Raw genomic sequence first — 25521 nt, 5'->3', positions numbered from 1 at the left:
GCATGTTTCTTACACTTAAAATTTCCTGTCTTTATGGGGTTTTTTTTACCTTGGACTATGACACATCAACATTAAAATTGCGCCATCAGTTAATCTAGTGTTATGAGTACAAGTTCATGTGGTTTGATTTACATCTTCCCCACATATGGGTGTCCCCCTCCCCCCCCCCCCCACACACCCATTGATCCTCCTGAGCTCATAGATGGAAGAGAAGTTAACAATGTTTACAATGCTTGCCATAGTAGCTACATCAAAATATTAGCTAACTTATACATTCTGAAAACAATTTTCAGTGAAACAACAAACATACTCCAAGCTGGATCTGCAGACAGTGAAATAAAAATGGCAAAAGAAACAAACTACCAATATAACCAGACACACATTTTATTTTTCTTGGTAACATCATGCCAACCAATACAGGATAGGGTGAATAATTGTGCGTAGTAGCTTCAGGTTGATAAACTTTGATCCATTACATTTTATTCTAGATCAATGTCGTTTATCAGTCTGTGTAAATATCTCCCTCATAGGGTCTACAAGTTTTCATAAATTGTATTAAGTATTCAATACATGATACAGGCAGTGTCAATTTTCTAATTTTTAAAATACAATTTTCGAGAAAAAAAAAATCTACATGCATTTATAATAATAAGTCTAATGACATTCAACATTGAATTAGTGCTATTTCATTTGTCAATTTATTTCTTTATTTTTAATTTTTTATCATGATTAAGATTATTTCTGATAAGCTATTACGACAATATTTCAAAGAGAAAGAAGAAATTGTGGGTAAAAAGTAGTTAATACCTCTACGAAAAAGGAAAAAAAATAGAAAGTTCAAAATTGCAACTACAAAAAGAAAGAGAAAAATGTGGCCCAAAAAAATACTGCATTATCTAAAGTTAAGACCTCTAAATGCAAATGAATACAAGCATACTTTTTTATCTATTTTTTTAATTATGCTGCCTTTTTGATCCAGTTGAATATTCAATTCAAAGGATTAGAATACAATATGTTTAGCAAGAATTGTTCAATAATTTTACTTCTAAAATTAAAAGTCTTTGTTCTTAATATAAAATGTACTGTTTGCAAAAAAAAAAAATTTCTCTACAACAAAAACATCCCGCCCCCCAACATATTCTATAATTTCACAGGAGATTTACCATTTAACATCGCCAACTGGTTACAGTTTCTTCCATGCTTGTGTGTCCCATCAGAGTGTCAGCATCTGCTAATGTTAAACATTCCATTTAACAAAACTTGTTTACTCTTACAAACCTTATCACACAAACAATTCAGTAATTCTTTTCAAATCAGGCTTTTCCTTCACCACTTATCTTTCTTTCTTTGTCACAAACATTATCTATACTGTCAATTTTGAATATTCACAACTTGTTTCTATACTAGCTGCTCATGTTTATTCATACAGACTTATATTTTGTAATGTATATTCATAACCTCTTCTTTATTTTATTGCCAAATGATTACTATCCTGCTGCGCATTAAAAGGCACCTTTCAAAGCGTGTTTTTTCTTTTTTACAAAACTGACATCCTTTAAACTTTTTAATCTGATGACGATTAAGGTGACAAATACCCTGTCCAAATACAAAAGAAAAAGCAAAGAGGTGTTGATGGCTTGGGGATTTAGCCACAAAAAAAGGAGTGAGAAATGAGAAATCAAACCTTTTCTTGCAGAAAATGGTGGATAATAGACTGTGGGCATGCACAGGGGGTTTGAAAGATCAATACTTGCATAGGGAAGACTACTGCTGGTAAATGATATCACCAAACAGTCATAGACCTGAAGATTTCTTTACTATTAACATGATGATCAAGACACATAAAACTAGGCAAGTAGCGTTTGTTACAAAGAAGAGCATGGTCTTGAAAGTTTTCAAGGCTTTTTACAATCAAATCTTGTATGTCACAGCAAGGCAATAATATACTAGCTAACAAATAGTTCTTGGTCAGACCGATGTCGTTTGAAAGTTTTCAAGGCATTGTAGCAATCAAATCTTGCATGTCACAGCAGGGCAGTTAGATACTAGCTAACAAATCATTCTTGGTCAGAATGATGTCTTGTGGTACAAACTCTGAATGGTATTTTTTTTTTATTCATTATGTTTGGCTCTCTTTCCCAGAGTACTATGTGAGTTTTCATAACATGATACACTCTTGGTAGATATATTCCTTTTTACACCGCTGATTGCAATATTCCCAATATGATTTTTTTTTTTTTAAAGTCTGCACTGAAGATGACGTGCGTGCATAATGTATGTGGAGACATGTAAGGACGATCATTTTACAAGCATTCTTCTTGCAGCTCTGGATTTTAAAAACCATCAAACACCAGGAAGATAAAGTGGTACATGTATACATCAAAATTATGATCCGATGAAGCCCAGCTCAAACCGATAAGGGAGGTGGATATGAACAACCACTGTAAAACCGCATGCAAACACACAAACAATAAGAAATGAGCCACACTGTGGAGAAAGACCATCATAAGTTGGGAAATGGCCAAACAGAGTTGGAAATAACCCACATGGATTGGGAAGACTGCTGAAAGCACCCAAATGGAGCTAGATCACATTTGATCAGCTGTGGTAGGTTTAATAAATGATGTATTTAACAGAATATACACAACAGTTATTATATTTCCTTCCTACATTAAAATAAGAGAAAATGATTAAAAAAAAAGAAAAAACTTGTGCACTTGCTATAAGCAAATCTCTCCCAGAGACAAAAAGTATGATACTCTTAATAAAGAAAAATATTGAAAATGGCACAAACTACAAGACACTAAAAAAAAATTTCATAAGATGACATCACTTGGCATGAGATTCAGTACAAATAAAAACAAAACGGTGTATAGCAGGCAAGCGATATGAACTCCTTTGTTATCAGTGAGTCGCAACCATCTAGGAGTACATGTTGACCATCAGGAACTGTAGGCAAAAAGGCAGAGAAATCAAATATATTAGTACAAAATTGAGATCATTTTTACCACTGAAGTCATTATTTATCACATAGACTGGCATTGATTCGTTGGGCTGTGTATCAACTAATTAGACTTTTAAGTTGTCCCTCTTGATCACACTTGTCCACCAAAGATAGTTACACAGAATACAATGGGTCCACATTGAGAGGACAAAACTCGAGCAGAGATCATTTCTTCATTTTGGTCAGTGCATTATGTGTGATCTTTATGTCTCAAAATATCTGGTATCAACGAAAAATGAATGAACTGCAATACAGTCATTAAAATCATAGTTTTTTAATTACAATATCATGAAATAGATATCACAGTTGATTTGGCCAGCATTGCTACAGTACACCAGAAAGCCAAATGTCAATAGTGTTTCCTTGCGACATTTTTTATGACATATAAAAGTCACATAGTACACAAGTTTTCAATTTTTCAACTTTTGATCACAAGGTTCTTATATCCATGTCAAAGGTTTATCCACGCTTTACATTTTGAGTTAATCATATTTCAAAGGTCTACATACTAAGTATGAAGTTCATCCAAATTCTGTGTCATAGTTATCACCTTTACAAAATTGACCTCTTTTGATCTCAAAGGACCTATCATCACAAGAGGGTTCTTGTAAACGTTTAAGGTGGGATCTACGTAACAAGTATGTGTACAGTCCATCCAAAATTCACTGCTTGATTCATTGCATTCACAAATCAAGGCATCACATCCACCGACATAAGTGTGTTATACATTCAGACCAATGAATGCAAGACAGGTGCAAACACATACACACATATACCATCACCACAGCATAGATTCCTTCTGCCTTCCTTCACAGAGGAATCAAAAGAGCACCAAATCTTCAACTATCAACTTGACATTTTTTTCCGGACATTAGTATAATAAACCACACACAAGAAAGTCACTGAAATTCAACTTACATCATTCAAACTCAGAGAGGCATTATTTCCCTGCTTGTTTTCCATGAATGTATCTGTTAATGAGAACGAAAAGATAAACAAAATATATGATAGAAATTACAAATGTTGCTGTTTCATGTAGTAATTATAAAAAAAAAATCAGTAAGATATTTGATTTTTTTTTTTTTCTTACCTCAAACTAAGTATGTGACAGCTTGCTACATTCACCAACAATAGAAGCCTAAACCCTCTGAAAGAACTACAACTACAATTGAATAGGTCTTGGCACATTTCATGTTTTCACTTCATGATGCTCAGTGTTAACCACTTTTTATTGTACAGTTCATTGAATACCGTCACAGTATGATGGAAGTATATAAATCAACACCATTGGCTCCACTAAGAGAAAAGAGCAGTTAAACCATTTCTTCTTACTGCAACTCCACATGACCTTTGACCACTCTTTCCTCAGTGTTACATATTAATATAGCCCAAAACGTGTGAAGGCTAAAGTCCCAACACACCATGAAGGTAGAAGAGAACTAATAACCATCCCACTCTGAAAATTTCTTCTACCCTCCGACTAAATCCTGACTTTCAAAAAGCTTTGGCCAAAAGGAACAGAAGGCTCTATGTAGACAAAACTGAAACTATGTCACACAGTTTGACCTTGTGATAACTTATATGACCTTTGACCCTCTTATCCGTCTTTAATACTCTCTACTGGTTTCTTAGTTCTTACCAAACATGTTCTTCAGTTTAATAGCACAGGCGATGAAGGAATCATAACTGATCTGGTTGTTCCTGTCACCGTAGCGCAGCACAATGGCACCAAACACCTGGGAATTCATCTTGTAACCTAAATCAAGTGATGAAAAAACCAAACTTTGATCATTTCTGATGGTTGTAAAACAAGTAACACGTAACAAGATTGACGACATTACATTAACAAAATTAGAGCAATAAATCCTTTGATGAGAAAAAGCTCTACCCCCAACTAACCCTAACCCAACTGTGCAATCTCAAATATTTGGGTACATGGACCAGTTTGCACTCCAGAACTGCCATAGAACACCTTCATTAGCATCCCCTCGACCACGACCCTGTCTGGTGGACCCCAGCGTTAACTAAGTTAACAGCTCATGAATACAATGCTCGCATAGAACTTACCATAAACTGGGACTTGCTAAATTTTAGAACAAACTATGTCATAATGAAAACCTAATATTGCATTGCTTGCATTCTCCTGTTAGAATCAGAAACATGTCAGAATACAGAAAAAAGTTATACAGAATACAGAATAAAGTAAATACTACAGACAACCATCTTCAAAATACCCTCCGGTTTGATACAACATATGTCATAAAACTTAAAAAAACCAATTAAAAACTTATCAAATATTGTCAAATCCTTCAAGATTAATCCTTTTTTTGTAAAGACCAAACAAAGGATTGGCTAACCTGAGCTTGGGAAACAAAATGGAACAAAATTTACAAGTCAAGGACTTGACTCTTTAAAGGTCACTGGCTTCAATCTTCTTCTTTACTCTTTTGAAATTTATTGTTCTGTTCTTGGACTTAATATTAAAACCATGGTTTTGTTTGAATAATATACATGTTTAGACAGAGAACTGAGATAAGAACTTGCTGAATAGATATGAGAGGTTACCACTGGTGAGGTGCGTGGGTGTGAACTTTCTTTCAAAGTATTCAAATATATAATGAAACTGAAACTGTGTTAATGATGTCAGAGTATCTTACCAACGCTCCTCATAGCAGCCCTAAGCTCATGGGTACTGAAAGAACCAGAATTATCCTTGTCAAACTTCTTGAAAACATTCTGAACAAGAAAACGATAGAAAGAGGAAGTGAAACAATAACAAAGGTAAAACAATAGCAACACTTGTTCATCGTTAAGGATCTTTAATTATACAACGGTACTGAAAGAACCAGAGTTATCCTTGTCAAACTTCTTGAAAACATTCTGAACAAGAAAACAATAGAAAGAGGAAGTGAAACAATAACAAAGGTTAAAACAATAGCAACACTGGTTTAAAGAATCGTTAATCATACCAAGGTAACTACAAGACTGGTAGGGAAATGATCAAACCGAGAATAGTAACTATAAACAATATAGAAACACTTACAAATCGCTGTAAACAAAGAAACTTAATAGAAAACAGTGAGGGTTTTAAAGAATAAAATATCAATTCTGAGGTCTATTTGTCTTTGAGGTAAAAAAAAAAATTCTTACCCTCCATCTAACAAGATCTCTCCAGAGATCAACAAATTCTTCAAATCCAAGCTTTCCATTTCGGTCAGTCTTAGGAAAAAACAGTTAAGGTTAATACTTTGAATGGGAAATGAGGGCGGTGGTGGGGTAGGTGCAGAGTAGAACATAAAACACCTTTGCCCACTCCTTCACCCCTCCGTCAAGCTATGTGTCACTCCACCGGGAGTATTTTCAAGAGAAGATACATTTCTCGTGATACTGTAAGTCACAGTGGTTGAGAGTTTTCCCATTTTGAAGAGGAAGTCGAGTATCTCAAGGCACTCTTTTGCTCCCTTTCGGGGAAAATCAGGAAAATTTATCAGTTTGAGCATAACAACTGTCTGTAGGTGAATAGTTTATTAAGCACTACACAAATATTGAAAAGGAAGGAAGGGAGGAAGATATGTTTGTGGTTTAGCATGCTCATAAGTGTAAAGGATACATCGCTCAAAGCTACCATACTCTTGCAAGATTCCACCGAAAAAGATCCTCCGTGAAGTTCTGAAAAAGGAAAAAAAAAGAAAATAATGAATCAACCATCCATGGCTTGTAAGAGGATTTTCATATTTCAACATTTATATAACACAAATCTTGACTAAAATATGTCCCAACAAGAACTGCTGTGAAAATTGTGGGAGATACAATCAATTTTTCATACAAAATGACAAAAATACAATATATTTTTTTTAAAAATTAAAAAGTTGTGGCAGTGAAAGTAGCCAACCTTAAAAAATACAGTTGAATATTGGTTCATCAGTTCTTGTGGTCAGGCCACCATTATTATTTTGGGAGAGTAAATATTCAGAAAACAATTCCAAAGATAATTGCAGTTATGTTATTAATGATAAAGCTGCTTATTAAAGTTTTGGACACACACAACCAGGTTGATAATTATTAAGCAAAGTCACAGTACTACCTCTATCAAGTAATGGCCCTTAGATTTAGCCATATTAGATTTAGCCATGTATTAGATTTATTCTTATTATGCATGACTTTTTGAACAATAGAAATATTCTCTTAACAACTAAGAAAAGTTTATACAATGATGCAAATAATAACTGGTATACACAAATATTTGCATCTTTGGATGAAAAACGGTAACAATTGGGGACTTCGCAGAAGCAAATTTTGAAGAAAGGTTAACACAGCTGGTCAAATAACATGAAGGAAAACAAAGAAACACTGGGGAAAAAAAGAAAATATAATCTTTATTTGAGTAATAAATCTACAGAGCTTTCTCTGTAGCAACGTATAGCTATATACTCTATCACTAACAAACAGGTGAGGAAATCAGCTATGTCCAAAAATATGGATTATTTAAAAAAAAACAATGGATTCCTGGAAAAATTAAATCAGTTAACGGTAGGTGATGTTACACATAGACACTAACTATAAGTTACAAAAACTTTTAATGTGTGAGCAACAGAGCAGCCATGTAAATACTTCATTGCGCTATCACTGCTTTTAACATCACTGCCATCACTGAAAACGGTCATATGACTGCCGACTAGGAACATTGTGGTGTCGTTGTTGGGCTAATCCTGGCCAAGTTTAATGTTAAGTTTACTTTCATAATCCTCATAAAGCTTTGTTTTCTGTCCACAAGTTCCCCCCCCCCCCAAAAAAAAAAAAAAAAAATTTAATTGGCAACATTAAATTATTAACATTACATTAAAAAAAAAATTGAAAAAAGCCTGGAAATTTTTGCAATTGGGCTAAGTATTTTTACAGCCAACTAGGAAACATTGCAATGGGCCAGCTACAATTCATGAAGGATTTCGATTCTGATAACATGCAAAACTGCAGATATATTATTAAAATTTCAATCAATAATAAAATCTTAATGTAGCAGGGTGATCAAAAAGGGTTTTGTCATTTCTTTGTTTCTTATTGGAGAGAGAAAGAGAGATGGAGGGAGAACTGATGTCTATGTTTTCATTTTGATAAGATATATCAAAACAACTGTTTCTGCTGACAAAGAAGTATGAAGGAGTATTCTAACTGAATTTGAATATTGAATTATTGTCTGTAGTTCCTGGTTATCGTTTATAATCATATTGAACATTACAGAATAACTTCCAGTAAGTGCACTTTGGAACCTCACCATACCTCTGAAATAGGATTACTATCCTTCTTATTTACTTATCATACAGTCTGTAAATCCTTTCATTTCATCTGGTTCTAACACCAAGCTTGAAGAGGGTGTTTAATACACAAGACAAGCATGTACAAATAATCCCACTACCAACAATGACGACGCAATACTCGTTTGTTGACGTGCAGCTCCACCAATATTAAAGAGAGTGGTGTCCAAACAAAGTGGTACCCTCCTGAGGATTTGGATACTAAAGACCAAGTTGAAATAGGTTGCATTCATAACCAGAAGTTGATGGTTGATGAAGGAGGGATTGGGTTGGGGGGAGGGGGCATGAATAAGGAAGATTGAATGAAAACACCTTGGCATGAACCATGTTTAATCTTAAAGCCACAAAATTCACTTTCATTTACACTCAGCATAAAACAATTAGAATCGCACAGTGTAGTAAGCAAAGGTCCTCGCATTTTGACCCTTTTTCGCAAGACAAATTCTTTAATTACAACTTTTACAACTTGATGAAAAGAAAGCAAATAAAATTGATGGTGCATGTGATGAATTGAGAGCATTTTTCGGAGGGAGCCGGAGGGTGTGTCTGAAATATGAGAAGTTGTTGACATATAAAAGCTTGAATCTGAGCTGTTTCCAGTGAACATTGCTAGCATCTGCTAAGACTTTTCTATACAGAGGGAGACATGCAACAATCACAGCACCTACCTTCCACTCCATCTTCAACAAAAAAATAGAATGATAAAAAATAAGGCACATAACTTAAAGAAGAACAAAATGAGTAATCGAGTCGCTGTTAAACATTATATCTTCGAGTGGATATTACATCGTAACACACTTCCTTTCAGGGGTGGATCCATGGTGTAATAAAGGAAGGGTGTGGTCCCAGGGTCTTTGAAGCCTACTGTATTGTAGGGGGGAGGTCTGGGGTCCTCCCCAGCAAACGAAAAACAAACTTAATGAGTTAAATGGTGCATTCTGAGGCTAGTCTATAAATTTGGCCCATAATTAGGTCTAAATGCAAGGTATCGCTAATAACTACTTCATGAAGTTGTTTTAAGGACGATTGGGGGGGGTGTACATCCCCTAACCACCCCCTCCACATCCTAGATTGGATCTGTATGTCTTACCCATTGCCTGAGTTAATACACTCCTACAGTTCAACAATTAATTCAAAACCCTCATTTGGAGATTCAATCAAATATTGTTATTGAAATTAAAATGATCATGAAAAGCTTTCTTTTTGTTCTCCTGATGTTGAGTCATGCTGAGGGAGTAAACTATTAATTAAATTGAAAAATATTTTACCAGTTACTGAAAGTGTGACTTATCATCAACGTCGCATGGTTCACAAGTTTTGGCTTCAGTTTATTACTGGTATTTCGTTCGTGGTTTGGGTTCCAATTATAAATATTGACAAATCTATCTCTGCCACAAAAGAACTGTGGGGGAAAATCCAACATTTTGAATGATTTGCAAATGTGTTGGTCATGGCAAGCAGGTTCAACACATTATATAATGTTGACAATTAGTTACAAATTAATTAATATAACCATGAACATGTTTGACATTGCTGAATGTTAACTTTTCCAACGGATATTTTAAATGTTAACGAAAGATAGAAGACAGACATGCTAGGCAACTGGTAATATGAAATCCAAAAATATGTTATATCGCTTCTGTGAATTTCCATAAGAAAAAAGAGTAGGATGGTGAGGGATGGGGATTGTGGAAGATTTGTCCAAAAGCTTACCTAGAAGCCTATCAATAATCTAATATCAACGTTACATAAACCATGCAGTGTTGAAAGTGTCACACACTTCCTTTAACGTTATGAACATGCTTAGCATAGAAACTGCATGAAACAGATTCCCTTTAAAGCAGAATGTGTGGACAGTGTCATCTATATTCACTGATATGAAAAGTAACTGTGACTCTCTTTAAATCAGGGAGTATGTCAAGTGTAACACACTTCCTTAAATACTATGTACATGATTATAACACAATAACTATGTGAAACAGGCTCCATTTAAACCAATCAGTGTGTAAAGTGTACTTTATATTCACTGATGATATGAATGTGATGGATCCATGTGATTAATATGTGCCATTGACTATCTATAATGGCAGAGAATACTCAAAGGTGATGTACATTTCTTATGTTACTATATAAAAGTGACAGAAAAGAGGCAGCATAGAGGATGACAAAGTGTACTGTATGTCCACTGATGATGTGAATATGTCTATGTGATAAATATATGACAGTGATTATCTTTAAAGGTAGAGAATGAGTGAAATGTGATGTACAGTCTTTAGATAAATGTGTAAAAGTGAATGAGAAAGTGACAGCAGAGAGGGTGACAAGTGATAACAAACTTTGATTATCACGAGCAATTTACTCTGGCCCAGTTGCTTTGAGCCCATCTGAATCTGGCCCATCGGAATCAAGACTAACAGAATATGGTCCACCTGAGTATAGCCCAGCTGATTATGGCCCATCTGAATCTAGACCAACAGAGTCTGGTCCACCTGAATCTGGTCCACCTGAGTCTAGCCCAGCTGAGTCTGGCCCATCTGAATCTAGACAAACAGAGTATGGTCCACCTGAGTCTGATCAACCTGAATCTGGTCCACCTGAGTCTAGTTCAGCTGAGTCTAGCCCATCTGAATCTGGACCAACAGAGTATGGTCCAGCTGAGTCTGGCCCATCTGAGTCTGGTCCACCTGAGTCTGGTCCACCTAAGTATAGCCCAACTTAGTCTGGCCCATCTGAATCTGGACCAACAGATTATTGTCCACCTGAGCCTAGCCCAGCCGAGGTTGGCCCATCTGAGTCTGGTCCACCTGAGTCTCACCCACCTGAGTCCAGCCCAGCTGAGGCTAGATAATTAACCTGTCCATTTAAGTTTTGCGCAATCCAGGTTAAATTGCTTACCTTTCTTCATGGCAGCATTGAGGACTTCCTGTAATTCCCAAGCATCTACTTCCATGTCCTAGAAACAAAACAAAAAACAAAAATATAAAGATATAAATAAATATAAACTGGTTTCTTCCTACAGCTATAACAATAAATATTTTCAGAAAACCCAGAGCTGATATTGTTTTTCTGTCAAACAAAGATTTAACGACAGTCTTTACCTAGCATGTTTCAAAACATCAATCTCCAAAACAGAGGGCGGTATATCACTGAGGAACATTAAACGCACTGTACGAAATGACAACGCAGAATTCTAATTATCATGAAAAATATTAAACTGGTACTGGAATAGAAAATAATATATATGTTGCCAGGCGTACAATCAAAGTCGAGAGAAAAAATATTAAGTACAACTACAATACATCTTCAGCCAGTGTGGAGAGAAATTCAACCTGTATAAATTGAACTTTAAACAAGCTATAAGATATGCATGAAACATGGCTGAAAAGTTAGACATATTTTAAAGCATAAACTGCAATTGATTAAAATCAGTTAAAAAAAATAATACCAAAAAGTTAATTAAAAATCAATTAAAAATAATCAATTGAAAAAATCAATTAAAAAAAAAATACCAAAAAGTCATGTGAAACATCCCTACAAACTTACATCGCCGGTTAGTTTCTTGAAGAATTCCTCAAATCGTTTGTTCTGAGAATCGATGGCAGCGGACTGCTGGGGAGTTGGTTCAGGCTATACAAATGATGATATAAAACAATTCTTTAATAAAGATTTATGGAACAAAATCATGGATTCTCAAATAATGGATATTTTTCTCAAAAAGACAGATGATAGAAGAAAATGTTCCTGGTCACTCCAACGTAGACATTTTTCTTGACGACACTTGGAATCAAGAGTGGCTCTTAAAACTAAACCCGACGTTGACATTCAAACTAACTCGAAAAAGTTGAAGTTTGAAACTCTTCACCGATGAGAATGTAAACGAAAGTCATGTTTTCTGTCACAAATTCTAAAAATGGTGGTTTTGTAAGAGGATGACGACGAGAGTGGTTATGATACTTTATATGTCTGATTTCTCAACCAATGTGGTGCAAGTGCATTCCACTAATGTTGCATATTCATGACTAATCACCTAAGTAACCTTGCTACAGGAATAAGGCTAAGGCTCATTGTGAGGTCACTGATATATATATATTGTGATCTATCCATGCAGTCAAATCATAGACATGCAAAACTGAAATGTAATTCTACCAACCGATGTGAAATTTCCTATTATACACAATATTTCACCTCTATTCCCTTTGACCCCCCTCCCACCCCACCCCCCACCTCCATCCTTCCCCTCTCATATCCCATCCCACCTCAACTACTTAAGAGTGTCGGTTATAGATGAGGAAGAATGGACCAAATGAACTTATGAGTGGGTGACTTCATGCAAACATGGTTGACAGAATAAACCGTTCCTTTTAATATTTGTAGAAGTGATAAAAGTGAATTATATGGAGTAACATGCTCTAGGTGGATGCATTTCTAGCAAATAGTTATGTGTTTATTCCTCATGTGGTTTTGAAACCTTTGTATATCGTATTTCTTCATCAAGAATCATTGACTGGAGAGGATGCTTTGTCAAGTCGAATAATAGGTCTGAAGAATTCGGACCAGACAAACAAACACACAGACATACAAACAATTTTATGCAGATATATCAATCTACATAAGTTTTGGGTTTGGAAGAAATAGAGTGAATTTCATATGACCGTATCAAAATGCAATCAACATGCCTTCCACATACTGACTTGGTATTGCATATTACATAATATGATTCAAGAGCAGACCATTTCTCAGTTAAGAAATCATTTCTGAAAGGGAAGGGAGAGAGGTGGGAGAGGGGGTGGGGGTGGTTCATAATATCATAAACATGTATCATGTGCACTATTGAAGACAACTTTACTATCTTTCCACACATGGTCCCAGTAAGACTCAAATGAAGTAGTTATGTCAACACAATCTGAAAATACATGTTTACCCTTAGTTTTGGTAAACTTTAATCTTCATAATGCAATATTATGGGGGAGGGGATGGGAGGGGGAGGAATGTGGACGTCACTATGCCCTTAACAATAACATTCGCTAAGCATTCACATTGTACAAGGGAATTGGAGAGGGCAGATTTGCTGCATGGTCAAGAATTATATCTATGTGGTATCTGTGCTAACTGTGTGAACATTTATAACATCCTATTCCAATAACAACCTTTCATATATCACTATAAACTTAATCAAGGTCAATCTAATGGCATAGCATTCTTCAATGCCAGCCCAGACCCATTCACAACTGAAGTGTAACGTTACAATCCATTTAAAGTCAATCAAAAGAGAAGCAAGGTGGCAAAATGCCATAATAGAACAAACCACCTTGGAGGTGGACCTGCTAATCCCTGGCTACCTCTGTATACCAAAATAATTAAAATAAAAGAATTAAAAGTAATATTGACCTCCCATCGCCAAGGCAAAAAAAGCAAGTAAACATATGATCAACTACCACAACCCAGAGCAAACTGGTTAATTACAGAAGCAAAATGTTATTCAAAAAGCACTTAAAAAAATAGGGTTACAGCTCAAGTATGCAAATAATGTAAAATTAACTAAATTTTGTAAAAGGAAACCAAGGTGATAAAATAAGTATTTCATTTCTCCTATTTTGGCAGAATATTTTCACAATGTCGCTTTTGGGTGTTACTCCTATCATAACTCCAATTATGACATGCTGAAATGGTTTTCTAAATCTCGCTCGCTAACATTCCTTAATTCCAAATTTACCTAAACATTGAGCTTTTGGTCACACTTTCTTTCTGAGTTCTCTGTACAAAGCAAAGTATTTATTTCCTTTCTTTTAGAAAACAGCAAAATCTCAGAAAGATCCACTGCAGCACACCTGATCCGCTCTAGTGTAAAATACTGTGACCAAATACTAAAGCAGGTAAAATGCTATTTGATCATGTTAACTTTGACTTTGTCGGCTAATCTGTTCTGTAATGTGACTGGGCGAAATTCTTCACTACTTCTCTACAGGATTTTGAAAGTTGACAACTGGACAGATGTATAGACTTCTATTATAACATACTGGGGTTAATTCCAATCCACGCATAAATTATGGAACAAACTGCTTCTGCTCCAAAACCAACAACAAAATTAAACAATAAAGCCCTGTTGACTACCCAACATGGCAGCCTCCTGTAACCAAATCCAGGAAAGCAATACAGGTGGGGGAGAGAGATGGAGCAGAATGGGTAACTCGAGATGGAGTAAGTTGTAACCGAGTGGGTGGGGGGGGGGGGGAAGAAATTAAGTTGCTGGTAGTAGAAGCCTGCTGCATTTAGGTAAAGCATATAATATAGAAACATGCAAAAAATGTTCATATGTCAAATAAGAAAATATGGGTTGAGTAATATTACTTTTAATGATGCTTCGTTGCTATAAAAGTTCAAACAAACACTAAAGTAGAAATAAATGTAAGACCCCAGCGCCAAACTAAGTTAAAAAAAATTGTCGGTTTGCATTGTAGAGTCGTTCAGCTTGTTCCGTTAACCAAGCGTTCACTGTCCAATCACAGGATGATAAAAGAAATATAATTGTCTCAGATGTGTGAGTCGGTATGGCATGCTTATATCACTTAAAATTCAGAAAATCAGAAATTACTTTCCACTGTCAAATTTTTTGACATCTTTCCTTTAAATTTTTGAACAAAATGTTTTGCTTTCCTTTTACTTTTTTGGGGGAGGGATGGGGAGGGGTTGTTGACGCCAACACCAATTTGGAGACATACCAGTCCGACTAAACATTGTAAATCTTCAAATCTAATAAGCCCCCTTGATTAATACTGCAGTCCCCGCACATTTCACTAAATGCTCAGCACTAAAAGCAAAAACCAAAAAACCAAAACCATTTCATAAGATTATTGAAATACATCAGATTATAAACCAAAACTTATTTTTGAACATTTAAGAGCAAAAATAAAGTTTTCTGTGAAGCAGTAAATTATTCATAGGTGTTTATACTGTAAATATTCTGACATATATTATCTCCATTCTCCAAAAAGCTAATATTGTGTTGTATTTGAGGTTTGGCGGCCATATTTGAAGGCTATCGGCTCTACTTGAATTCAAGTATAAACCGGAATTCCAGTAAAAACCGTAAGAAGAGAAGTTATAAACCAAGATCACAAAAAAATCATGGCTATTAGCCAATTTCTTTTTTTTTTAGCCAGATCCTTTCTGTTTCTTTAAATTTTGTTCTTTATTTGCTGTATTTTTGTTTCTTGTAAAAGCACATTGATACCGCCAGTATAATGCACTATATAAATAAGTATTATTATTATTATGATTTTAACACTGGAAGATCTCATCCACATTTCTCATTTAAAAATCTCATTAGATGGTGGAGTGTGTTGGCTTGTTTTTCTAAAACAAGAAGCAAGCAACTTAACAATAAGGGACAGTTTAAAGACAAAGTTTTCAATGTTAAGTCTTGAAGGTGACGGTAACACTGGTAACTCAACTGAACAAATATAATTATAGTCTTTGAAGAATAGATTTCTTAAGGGAGGCTGTAAAAGTTTAATTCTAATGTAATGTCCTGATTATCAATCAATTCTTCTTTCAGATGTTGTTCACTTTTTTGGGCTTCTATAAATTTACTTAAATGTGTCTGGTTATATCATTTCGTTGAGAGTGGAGGACTTACAGAAGAGTGAAGTTTTTACGCAGAAGAATTGTCACTCCCCTTCTTTCATAACATCTTGAGCCAAAATTCTTGTACAAGATGTACCAAAAAAATTCATTCTAAATAGCTCAACCAAAGTAGTCATGAAATCTGTCCCCTGCCCTCAACCGACTTCTTCATGAGAATAAGGGGGTTGTTTCTGTATCCCCAACACTCTTCAAAAGCTTAAGGGATTCAATACTCAGCAGACATTTGAAGGACTAGATCAAAGACTAAATAATTCAGGAAGTACTTCTTAGCAACTTTAGCATCCTGTGATCCGTGACTTCTTCCTTACTATTTATGTACTTGGACAAAGTAGGTCATCGGCACTATTAATATAATTTATTAATATTATTAATTGGGATTAATGCTTGTCTATGCACCAGAGCACCAAATATGAAAAACAAGAAACCCAGCATGCCAGCACTTATATGAAAGTTAAATAAGACAGGTTAATTATTAATGCACCATGCTTTATGCATATCCATATTTTTTTCTTTACATATCATACTTTTTGAGGTGCAGCTGCATCAGCTGGCATCTAAAACAATGGTGATTAGACAAAGAGGAGAGAGAAAACAATGGTTTATTAGGATAACGAGAAAATGAAAAAGGGAGAAACATGAATAGTGCAAGGACGTGATACACTCGGACAAACTCTAAACCGTAGCAAAATATATTCAATTTCTCTTACATCTGACAAGGAATGCTTATTATGTTTTAGTACCACTGTTACCAAACACATTCATCATTTCTGTTTTCAAATCCAAAACAAAACACTTTTTTCACATAATCGAATTAAAAAGGCTGGAATTTGATTGATAATCCCCCATTTTTGACACACATTCTAACATTGTTGTTACAGGATCCTAACAATCACATTTCATTTTTTTTTTACTTTTTATTTGTGAGTGAGAAAATAGAATAACTTCACTCCCTTCATTCTCTACCTAAAACTAACTAATAACAAATTTTCCAAATACTGTCTTATTTTAGCATCAGAAGACTAACTGACTGAAATAAGAGTCTACCATACATATCTTTAAACACATCTATGTTTTTAGCTACATCATACAGGACACACACAGTAGAAGCCTGCACCCCCATGCTTTCATCCAAAAAAGCAATACAGACATTTACTATTTACTGAACCTTTTTTTTTTCTTGCTTGTGATGACAAAAATGACCACAAATAGTAATCATATAACAGCTTCGGATGCTATGAGATATCACATAAAGCGAAGCAAAAACTTTTCTCCATTTTTTGTCTATATATATAAAAGCCAGAGTAAATCAAACAGCCACATAAATTCGAGAATTTCATGCAATTGTACAACTTTTCCAAACTGTCTCCTTGAAGGAAAAAAAAAATTGAAAAAAAAAGGTTTGAATAGGTAATGACAGAAGAACAACAGTAATTTTTTCTTTTTTTTCTTGATAAGTCTGACCTCTTTGGTCAAGACCGCGGCATCCAGGGAAGTGAAACATCTTTGGGTGTTAAAGCAGATGATTAACAATTGGCCACATACATTTCATGCACTTGTTCATCTTTGAATTCAATTGTTCTTTTGGAGAATTATGTATGACAATGGGAAAGACAAAATAACACAGCAGGGAATTTGCATTGTTGCAAATTCCACAGTACAAATTACCAAGAACATTTCTTTCTTTGTACTTTTTTTTTTTCATTTTCTCTTTGGTAAAGCCATAATAATATGGATGAATGGTCGACATAAGTTTCCGACAATTGTTCGTCTTTTTTAATTCGTTCTCTTAGAAAAAATATGTGTGAAAGTTGAAGAAGCTTGGTAAAGGAAATGATAAATGAACAAAACAGGATTATACGTTACCTCTCTGGGCAAGTCCACGGTACCAGTTTGCTCGTCAAGTTGTCTGTTTAAATGGACAAGAAGAAGAAGAACAACATGTGATTCTGTGTCATCAAGAATAAGTTACAACTATTCTTATGACAGATATATACATCAAAGTTTTGTCCAACAATACCAAGCGACTGGGAGAGGATGAATGCTCCCCTTCACCCCTCAAAATCCTTCCCTTTCCCTCCTCCCTCCGGGGGGAACAAAAAACATTTCAGTAAAATCGTTGAAAATGTAAGAAAAACTTCTCTTACCCAGCTGAGGACTGCTTGAGACTGTAAATTCGGAGCAAGAAGTCACCCTCTTGGTTAGGCTCAAAGGTGGATGGGACCACACAGTACCTGCCCACCGGTAGCTTGTACCGACCGCTTATCTCACGGGTGTTGACAAAGGTGTGAGAACGAGCCTTGGAGGCATTGTAGAGGAAATAGTTTTTCTCCAGTTGGCCGACTTGATCTTTGAACTGAAAAATTTTCAACAGCAAGGACCAGCATGATGAGAGATTCACATTGCTGATGGAGATGATGTCATTAACAGGTTTATTCCTCTGGCAGGTGTATTCCTCTGTTTTCAACATCCTTAGCTCAAAGCCCACCTTGCCTTGGTTTTTTTGTACGGTGCAAAATATGAATGTTTCTCATTTTTGGATGAAATTTCATCTGGCAACAGCAGATTGAATAATTATGTTACCATGGTGGTTGGGCTGAACATGTTTTTGTTTCTCTTTATCCACAGAGCAAAAAGACATATTGCTACCATAATATTTCATTTTGACGAAATTTAGAAATGTAGAGGACATTGACAAATAATCAAGCATTCCAAGAATCTCCCACTCCGGTGATAAGCCTACAAGCAGATTATAACAGAAAAATCAAGATTTTGAAAATATATATCTGCACTCTCAATTTTTCTCTTACTCTCCATTTCTTCTTCTTCTTCGATTCGTAACAAGTAAAAACCAAATGCGCACTTTCCGTGCCAAACAAACCTCGTAAATGGCGAAACCTATGGTCAAGTTGTCGATGCCCATTTTACGTTGCTTTCTGCGGTTCTTCTGCATGAGTGCTACCATAAAGGTTCCTCCAGTCTTGGGGATGTTGGGATCATCTTCTTCCTCGTCATCATCTTCTGGGTCATCCTCCTCCTCTAGACCCAGAGCAAACTGAGGGTTGATCCAGAATGTATCTAACAGAGGTATATGAAGAAGAAAAAAAGACTTACGTTGAGAAACTCCAAGGAGATTTTTAAGTCGCAAAGCAAGAAAAGGCTCAACTGTGCAAGGAAACAGCAATGACTATAACCAAACTTTTTTCCATTTCTTTGGCAAAATCACTGCTTGAGGTACTGTGATGTTTTACTTCTTATTTTTGTTGTTTATTCTACCGCATTATGAGTACCAACTTTGTGAATTTCTTCTGTGTTTCTGTTTCTCATTTCGTGTATAAGTAGAAAGTAGAAAGCTTGATGTGTTTGAGAAGTGCTTAATACTATGATTTCTAACAAAAGAACAATTAATACATAGAGTAATTGTTTATAGACATTTTGCTAGGCAAATTAACTAGATCTCCTTCCTTCTTTGTCTTAACTACTCAGCCAAGGGTAACTCTTCTGTTATTATTTGAAACTTAACTGGTCTACCATTGAAGAATTTTAACCAAAATCGACAAAAGTGTGAATTTTAACCAAAATCGACAAAAGCGTGATTTTTAACCAAAGTCAACAAAAGTATGAATTTTACACAAAATCAAAAAAAGTGCTGCACCATTGTTCTTTAAATCATTATTCTTTTAATCATGCTTAATTGTGTGTAAACAATTGCTGATGCACCAAATTTAAATATCAAACAAATTTATTCAGAAAATTTAGACACAGAAGTGAGAATGGCAAACAAAAGTGTCCACATATTTATGCTTTCAAGGTTTTTCAGTGACCAAAATCTTTGACACTGTTTAAAGAACCAGTACTTAATCTTTGTAGGTCAATAGACTGTCTGGCAAATGATAAAAATCCATAGCTTGACAAAGTTTATTCTGACAAATATGCATTTAAAACACTCCTTGTCTGATAAACTATTCTCTAAAAAATGCCATGACATTGCAATGATTATACCACTTTCTTTGAAAATTTACAGAACTTCCTTTCACCCAAATCTTCATTTTTTTTTTTTTTTTTAACTTTGAAGATTTTTTTGTCCTAGAATTCTGCATGGATGACAAGGGCTAGTTGCGATAATTTCAAGCAAATTTTTACAGGAATTCAAAAAAGATCAAAAGAGACACTGGTTTGGTTTTTTGCATCAAATGACAGACTGAATCAGTAGGTACTTAATAAATTAATTTGATTCCAAAAATCATTTACATGTGATCTAATAGTAACCTTTCTTTTAAAGTTCATTAAACAACCATTAAATAGACATGATCATCATAAACCATAATTAGCTGAAGAGACCAAATGATTAATAATGCAATTTGCTTCCAATTCTTTACATTCTTGTTGACACGAAAGAAAACCTCACGAAGATCAGCCGACCTGATAAAATCAGCTTCCCTCAAAATTGATTCAGTATACATCCCAAGCCTAAACCTGCTGCAACCAAAGAACTCTAGAGTTTGTACACTGATCAGAGTTTGTTCTCCCTGCTTTATCAATTTTATTTTTCTTTTCTTAAATGTTTGTAGCAACCAACCGGGAAAGTTTCTGCAGCCGCCGGCGCTCGCTCCCTTCTGCCAACGACCCTGCTGGATGTTCTCAATCCACTTCTTATTGCCACGAGTGCCTCGCATGCTCGCTGGCGAGAGGTTGCAGACGTCCACTCGAGTGAACTCTTGGATGAAGTCTTCGTACTGCATCCTGTACATAAAATTAAAGGCCAACTGTGAGAGATATTTGTTTTGAACATCAAACGCACAACCTTGACCACTGTGACAATTGTCTACTGATATTTTAAAAATATCCAGCATTTTGTTTGTTGTCACAGATGGTGCTGCTTAATGTTTTGTCTGTGCATTTCTAAGTTCTTCTTCTAGGTGAGTCCTCTTTGCCACGTAGATAAAGAAAAATCCATGGGCATTGTTTACTGACTCGACTAGTCAAGAAAATATGGAAAACAAGACAATGAACATGGTACTGTACTTTGAATAACAAAGGATGAGAAAAAGGTAGTATGTATGCGAGACATAAATGCAGCTATGTCAGGGGGTTCCATTTCCCTTCCATTGAAGACATTATGTACGCATTATATCATAACTGAAGGCAAGGGGGTAGGAGCCGGGCGGCACTGGGGGCACGTGCCTCCCCCACTTTTTCCAAAATAGCAATGTGCCCTACTGGCAAATAAAAAGTGCCCCATTTGATGAAGAACTGTCTTTAAGATATCTTAAGCCTTTGTTAATTTAATATTTTAATTTAATTACTTATTTTTAGACTGTATATGCTATTTTTAAAATGGCATTCCATATCTTTTTGTAGAACGGTTTCTTGATAATAAACAATCTCGATAAATAGTATTGGTAGCATATGAACACATCATATATATTTAAGTGATATGGTCCGTGTGTATCAGTTTATAGCATAACGAGTGGTGGTTGTGGAATGAGAAAGTGCCCCTCTGATGTTGTGCCCCCCCCCCCCACATTTTGAAAGCTTCCTCCCTGACTGAAGGTGTATAATACTCTGTGCATAGGTGTCTCTCTAGCATACTGAGGGACAATATACAGAAACATATAATATTATATTATATTCTTGTCCCCCTGACTGAAGGTGTATATTACTATGTGCATAGGTGTCTCTCTAGCATACTGAGGGACAATATACAGAAACATATTAAGAGCTCAAAGCCCTGTCTACGCACAAATGTTTTCAAAATGCGACGATGCTGGTAATAAAATTAATCAATACTCTCACACTTCATAATGACACCAATGGGTCAACAACAAAAAACAGTCACCTCACATAAATCTAAATTACATTGATCAAATTTATGAATGGAAGAGAGGTATTTCTGGTATGCTGTGGTCTGTAGCTCTAACCGCCCACATGATTCCCAACCCACATTAACAAAACAAGTTAAGGATTAAAAGACTCAAAGGAAAAACAAACAATAATGACACATTTTTGGTTATGTAGTGTTAGGCATATGAATTTACATTTCAGGAATCACTGTGGACCATGAACTATTAGCCAGTATGCACAAGTATAACTAAAAATGTTCACTGTGGTAACACTAATGAATCACACATACATACGTAGACAGAACACATGACAAAATGTAAGCAATGCTGCCAAGCCAGACAGATGTGTGAGCTATTAGAGAGGAATGTTCTGTGGTCTGAGGCAATTCTCCTGAATGAAGAGCTTTGGATTCAGTTAAACCTTGACCCAAAGGTTGTTGATCAGTATTAAAGTTGTTAACCAATTAAAGTATCACAACATAAATACTTTCTTCCAAAACATGTCTTCTGAAAGCAGTACAAAAAAGCTTTAGCAAAAAGTTTGAAGAAGGACTGATGTCGACCAGACTTATTTCCATCATCTCCTATTTCTTTGAGACTAGTCATTCCTTTAATCATCACTACTACATCCAGACTCACCAAAATTCGCCATCATCGCTGAGAACCAAGCCAAGTTCGTCACGTTCCTTCTGGTCGATGTACTTCCACTCGTTAGATCTATGAAAGAAAAGAAAAAATCGTATTGATTGAAAAGCAAATCAGTTGTATAAGCTTCCACATTTTTATGAAATGTTAAAGAAACTTCATAACATTTAAACTAATAATATTTTGAAATATTGAACACTAAGAGTAAGTAGAGGCTGCAGCATAACTTCCCTCACATTGTGAAATCTTGATTGATGAGAAACTCCATTATGACTCTGTAGCATCAACATCATAAACAGCTGCATGAATACCTTGAGGAAACTGATACCGAGGAAAATACCTACCACACTGTTGCAGCCAATATATGTAGCCTAGCCTTCTTTATACATAAGAATCAAGGGTGAAGCTGTTATTGTTTTATAGGATGGTTATTGGCTATTTTTACTATTAAGAATGAATATTTTGTTGAGTTTTCACAGACCTGTTGCACTTGTGATTTGTGTGAATTTATTTGGGAGTAAAATATGTTCAGTCTTCTTCTGCCTTTCTGCCTCCTCAAGATACAGAAGCTGAATCTCTGTCAAATATTAAAGCTTTACTTAATATGACTCATCTTTACTAAACGCTGTAGCATTCCTTTGTTACTCTGTCCCTCTTTTCTCAGTTTCAGTTTCAGTTTATTTTCTCTATGTATCCTCCAAGGAGGTATAAGATACAAACATACATTAACAAGTAGAGATACCGTAACACATAACATAGTTGTGCAACAAGACTTAACGTGTGTGTTAGGCTATATACAGTAAGAATGATGTGTTGATGTTATGGTTTGTGTTGTTGTTGTTACTCCTTTGGGGACATTTAACTAATTGGTCTTGAGTAGTGGAAGTATTCAACAACTTTGAAACAACAACCCCAAACAATGACTTACTTGTCACTCCATCGACCATTCCACTCCTTCTGACCCCATGGATTTCTCAGTCGGATAAGGCGAACTTTTTGCTTTCCAGACTGTGTGCTGACATTGACCTATTCGGACAGAAGAAAAACGATGAAAGTGTGTCAAAGTTTGAGAGGTAGCCGGGTGAGAGGCAGGTGGAGGCTGGGAAAATACCTGTCTCACAATTTCTCTCTCAAGATTGACATACTACAATGGTTCATAATTTTGTTTTTTCTTATTCTTGCCCTTTCCTTCTGAATTTCTGAATTTAAAATTTCCAAGTTACCACTTCTCCCTCCCAACATTTTGAAATGTTGACACTTACTCCACTTACCAATGCAGCTCATGCATGGGTCAAGCCAGCAGGGGAAAACAATATATATCCCCTCCCATAAGTAGACCTATCCCACAGTCTCACCTTTCATTGAAACTAACAATCAGACTGAACCTTTTCATGAATAGAAGAAGTAAAGAGGTGAATAGTACAGCAAACAGAAGGTCACGTAGACCAATCAGATGTATGCATTTACTTTCTTGACGTCCGTCATGGTGTAGGCGTGTCCAACTACCAGTCCAGAGTTGGTGACAGCTTCCATGCCTCTGCCAGCCTGGTCAATGGAGCTACCGATCTGAGCATCGCGCTCGTAAGCCTTCAGCAAAACACGGAACAAGTTCTTGGGTGTTTTGTCTCGGAGATTGAAACTCTCAGAGATACCACCGGTGAAGTCTTCCATGGCTTCAATGGTGTTTCCTCCCTTGAGTGACTCGTAAGAGCCATGGAGCCTACAAATAAATCATAGAGAGAGAATCAATTGAGCAAGCAGTAAGGGTGGCCCATGATATTATATATGGAGCCTTGCTTTACATCAAGAAAATGACAAACAAGAGGGAATATTGGATCAAGATCCACACACAGAACTTTCACATCTCACATCTCCCTCAGCTGAAAATTTGATGCAGGCTTCATGCATCTATTTTGATAGATTGTGGATACCAATGCAGTTCCCTCTTAAATTGATTGGTAATAAAGGGACTCCACCTTTTAAGATATGAACTATTCACTAGTGAGCAAGAGCTTGAGAGAGCCAGGTCAGTTTGCCAGGGACATTTTCAAATGTCAGCTGGCCCATATGAAAATCCTCCATTTTCTCCTTGAGTTTATTTTGAAATGAGAATGCATTATTCTTTATCCAATATTTTCCCTGACCTCCTAAACAACCCCCAGCCCCCTCCCTTCCACCTCTCATAAAGCTAGTGGGTATGTACACCACTCCAATAATTATTTGCATTACCAATGAAGTCCAGTTGTCTAGGTTGTTAGAGGACTGGTCACACATGTGGTATTCTGAAAATTCAGTTATCTCATTGATGGATCAACCAAGTTAAAATCTATCGGAGATTTTAGTGAGAAACCAGAACATTCGAAATTCCCACATCCTGTGATCCAGTAGAGGTACATCCACATGGAAATACACATACATACACACATGCTTTCACCATAACAAAGGTTCCCTTTTGTGTTCGGCTAGGGAACAGAAGGCAATGAAATAAAATCTCACTTGGCATAGGCCTTCTCTAGGAGGGCGCTCCAAAACTCATTCTTGTCTGTGGAGTGCACAAACACTAGACGACCCTGATAGGTTGGAAGACGGTCGTCAACGACGATCTCCTTCCACTCGCCGTACTGCCAGAACATGAATTTGAAGATGCCAGCGTATCCCTGAGAAAAGCTTTGATCTGGAGGAACCACTTTGAAGAGAAGGTGCTCATCAAGAGCCAAGGCGGCAAGAGCAGCCAAAAACCAACAATCACCTGCACAGGGAAGAGAGGATTAATATTGTTATTGTTATTATTTTTATAATTATGCCCCTGAGGCCCTATCCCGGAGTCTGGTAGACCGTAGGGGCGCCACAGATGCCCTCCCAACTATTTCTTTCCACTTCTTCCTGTCCTCGGCCTCTCGAAGGGCATCAGGCAGTTTGAGGCCCGTCCACTCTGGGATGTTTATTATTATACATCTTTATTAACAAACCTTAATTTTGTCTCTACTGTTCTTCTTCAAAAGTGAACTCAAATTGAGCTATTTTTTTTGACAAACAATGTTCTGTCTCTATCAAATGTTCTCTACTTCAAAGACGT

At 36.0% G+C, this 25521-nt stretch overlaps 1 protein-coding gene across 4 annotated transcripts in view; it reads right to left on the bottom strand.

The window, feature by feature from the left end:
• Window positions 1-360: 360 nt before the first annotated feature.
• Window positions 361-25521, bottom strand: part of LOC139972113 (calpain-9-like) — a 50330-nt gene continuing 25169 nt past the window's right edge. Inside the window, exons 4-20 of one of the 4 annotated variants that reach the window (XM_071979048.1) lie at window positions 24942-25194; window positions 23913-24165; window positions 23374-23471; window positions 22440-22517; window positions 20537-20700; window positions 18839-19035; window positions 18105-18313; window positions 17824-17866; window positions 16485-16514; window positions 11860-11943; window positions 11212-11269; window positions 6615-6673; window positions 6155-6223; window positions 5662-5740; window positions 4644-4760; window positions 3923-3975; window positions 361-2949 (exon numbers count right to left, since the gene is read on the bottom strand). In XM_071979048.1, the coding sequence (XP_071835149.1) occupies window positions 2923-2949; window positions 3923-3975; window positions 4644-4760; window positions 5662-5740; window positions 6155-6223; window positions 6615-6673; window positions 11212-11269; window positions 11860-11943; window positions 16485-16514; window positions 17824-17866; window positions 18105-18313; window positions 18839-19035; window positions 20537-20700; window positions 22440-22517; window positions 23374-23471; window positions 23913-24165; window positions 24942-25194 (1871 nt within the window). In that variant the 3' untranslated portion in view covers window positions 361-2922. Of the gene's footprint in view, window positions 2950-3922; window positions 3976-4643; window positions 4761-5661; window positions 5741-5812; window positions 5885-6154; window positions 6224-6614; window positions 6674-7496; window positions 8997-11211; window positions 11270-11859; window positions 11944-16484; window positions 16515-17823; window positions 17867-18104; window positions 18314-18838; window positions 19036-20536; window positions 20701-22439; window positions 22518-23373; window positions 23472-23912; window positions 24166-24941; window positions 25195-25521 lie in introns of those variants that run through there. The other 3 variants (XM_071979049.1, XM_071979051.1, XM_071979052.1) reach the window with 3 other exon arrangements.

The sequence above is a fragment of the Apostichopus japonicus genome, chromosome 8 (assembly GCF_037975245.1).
Source record: "Apostichopus japonicus isolate 1M-3 chromosome 8, ASM3797524v1, whole genome shotgun sequence".
In the NCBI taxonomy this organism is placed as follows: domain Eukaryota; kingdom Metazoa; phylum Echinodermata; class Holothuroidea; order Aspidochirotida; family Stichopodidae; genus Apostichopus; species Apostichopus japonicus.
This window is presented reverse-complemented; position numbering and strand designations above follow the sequence as displayed.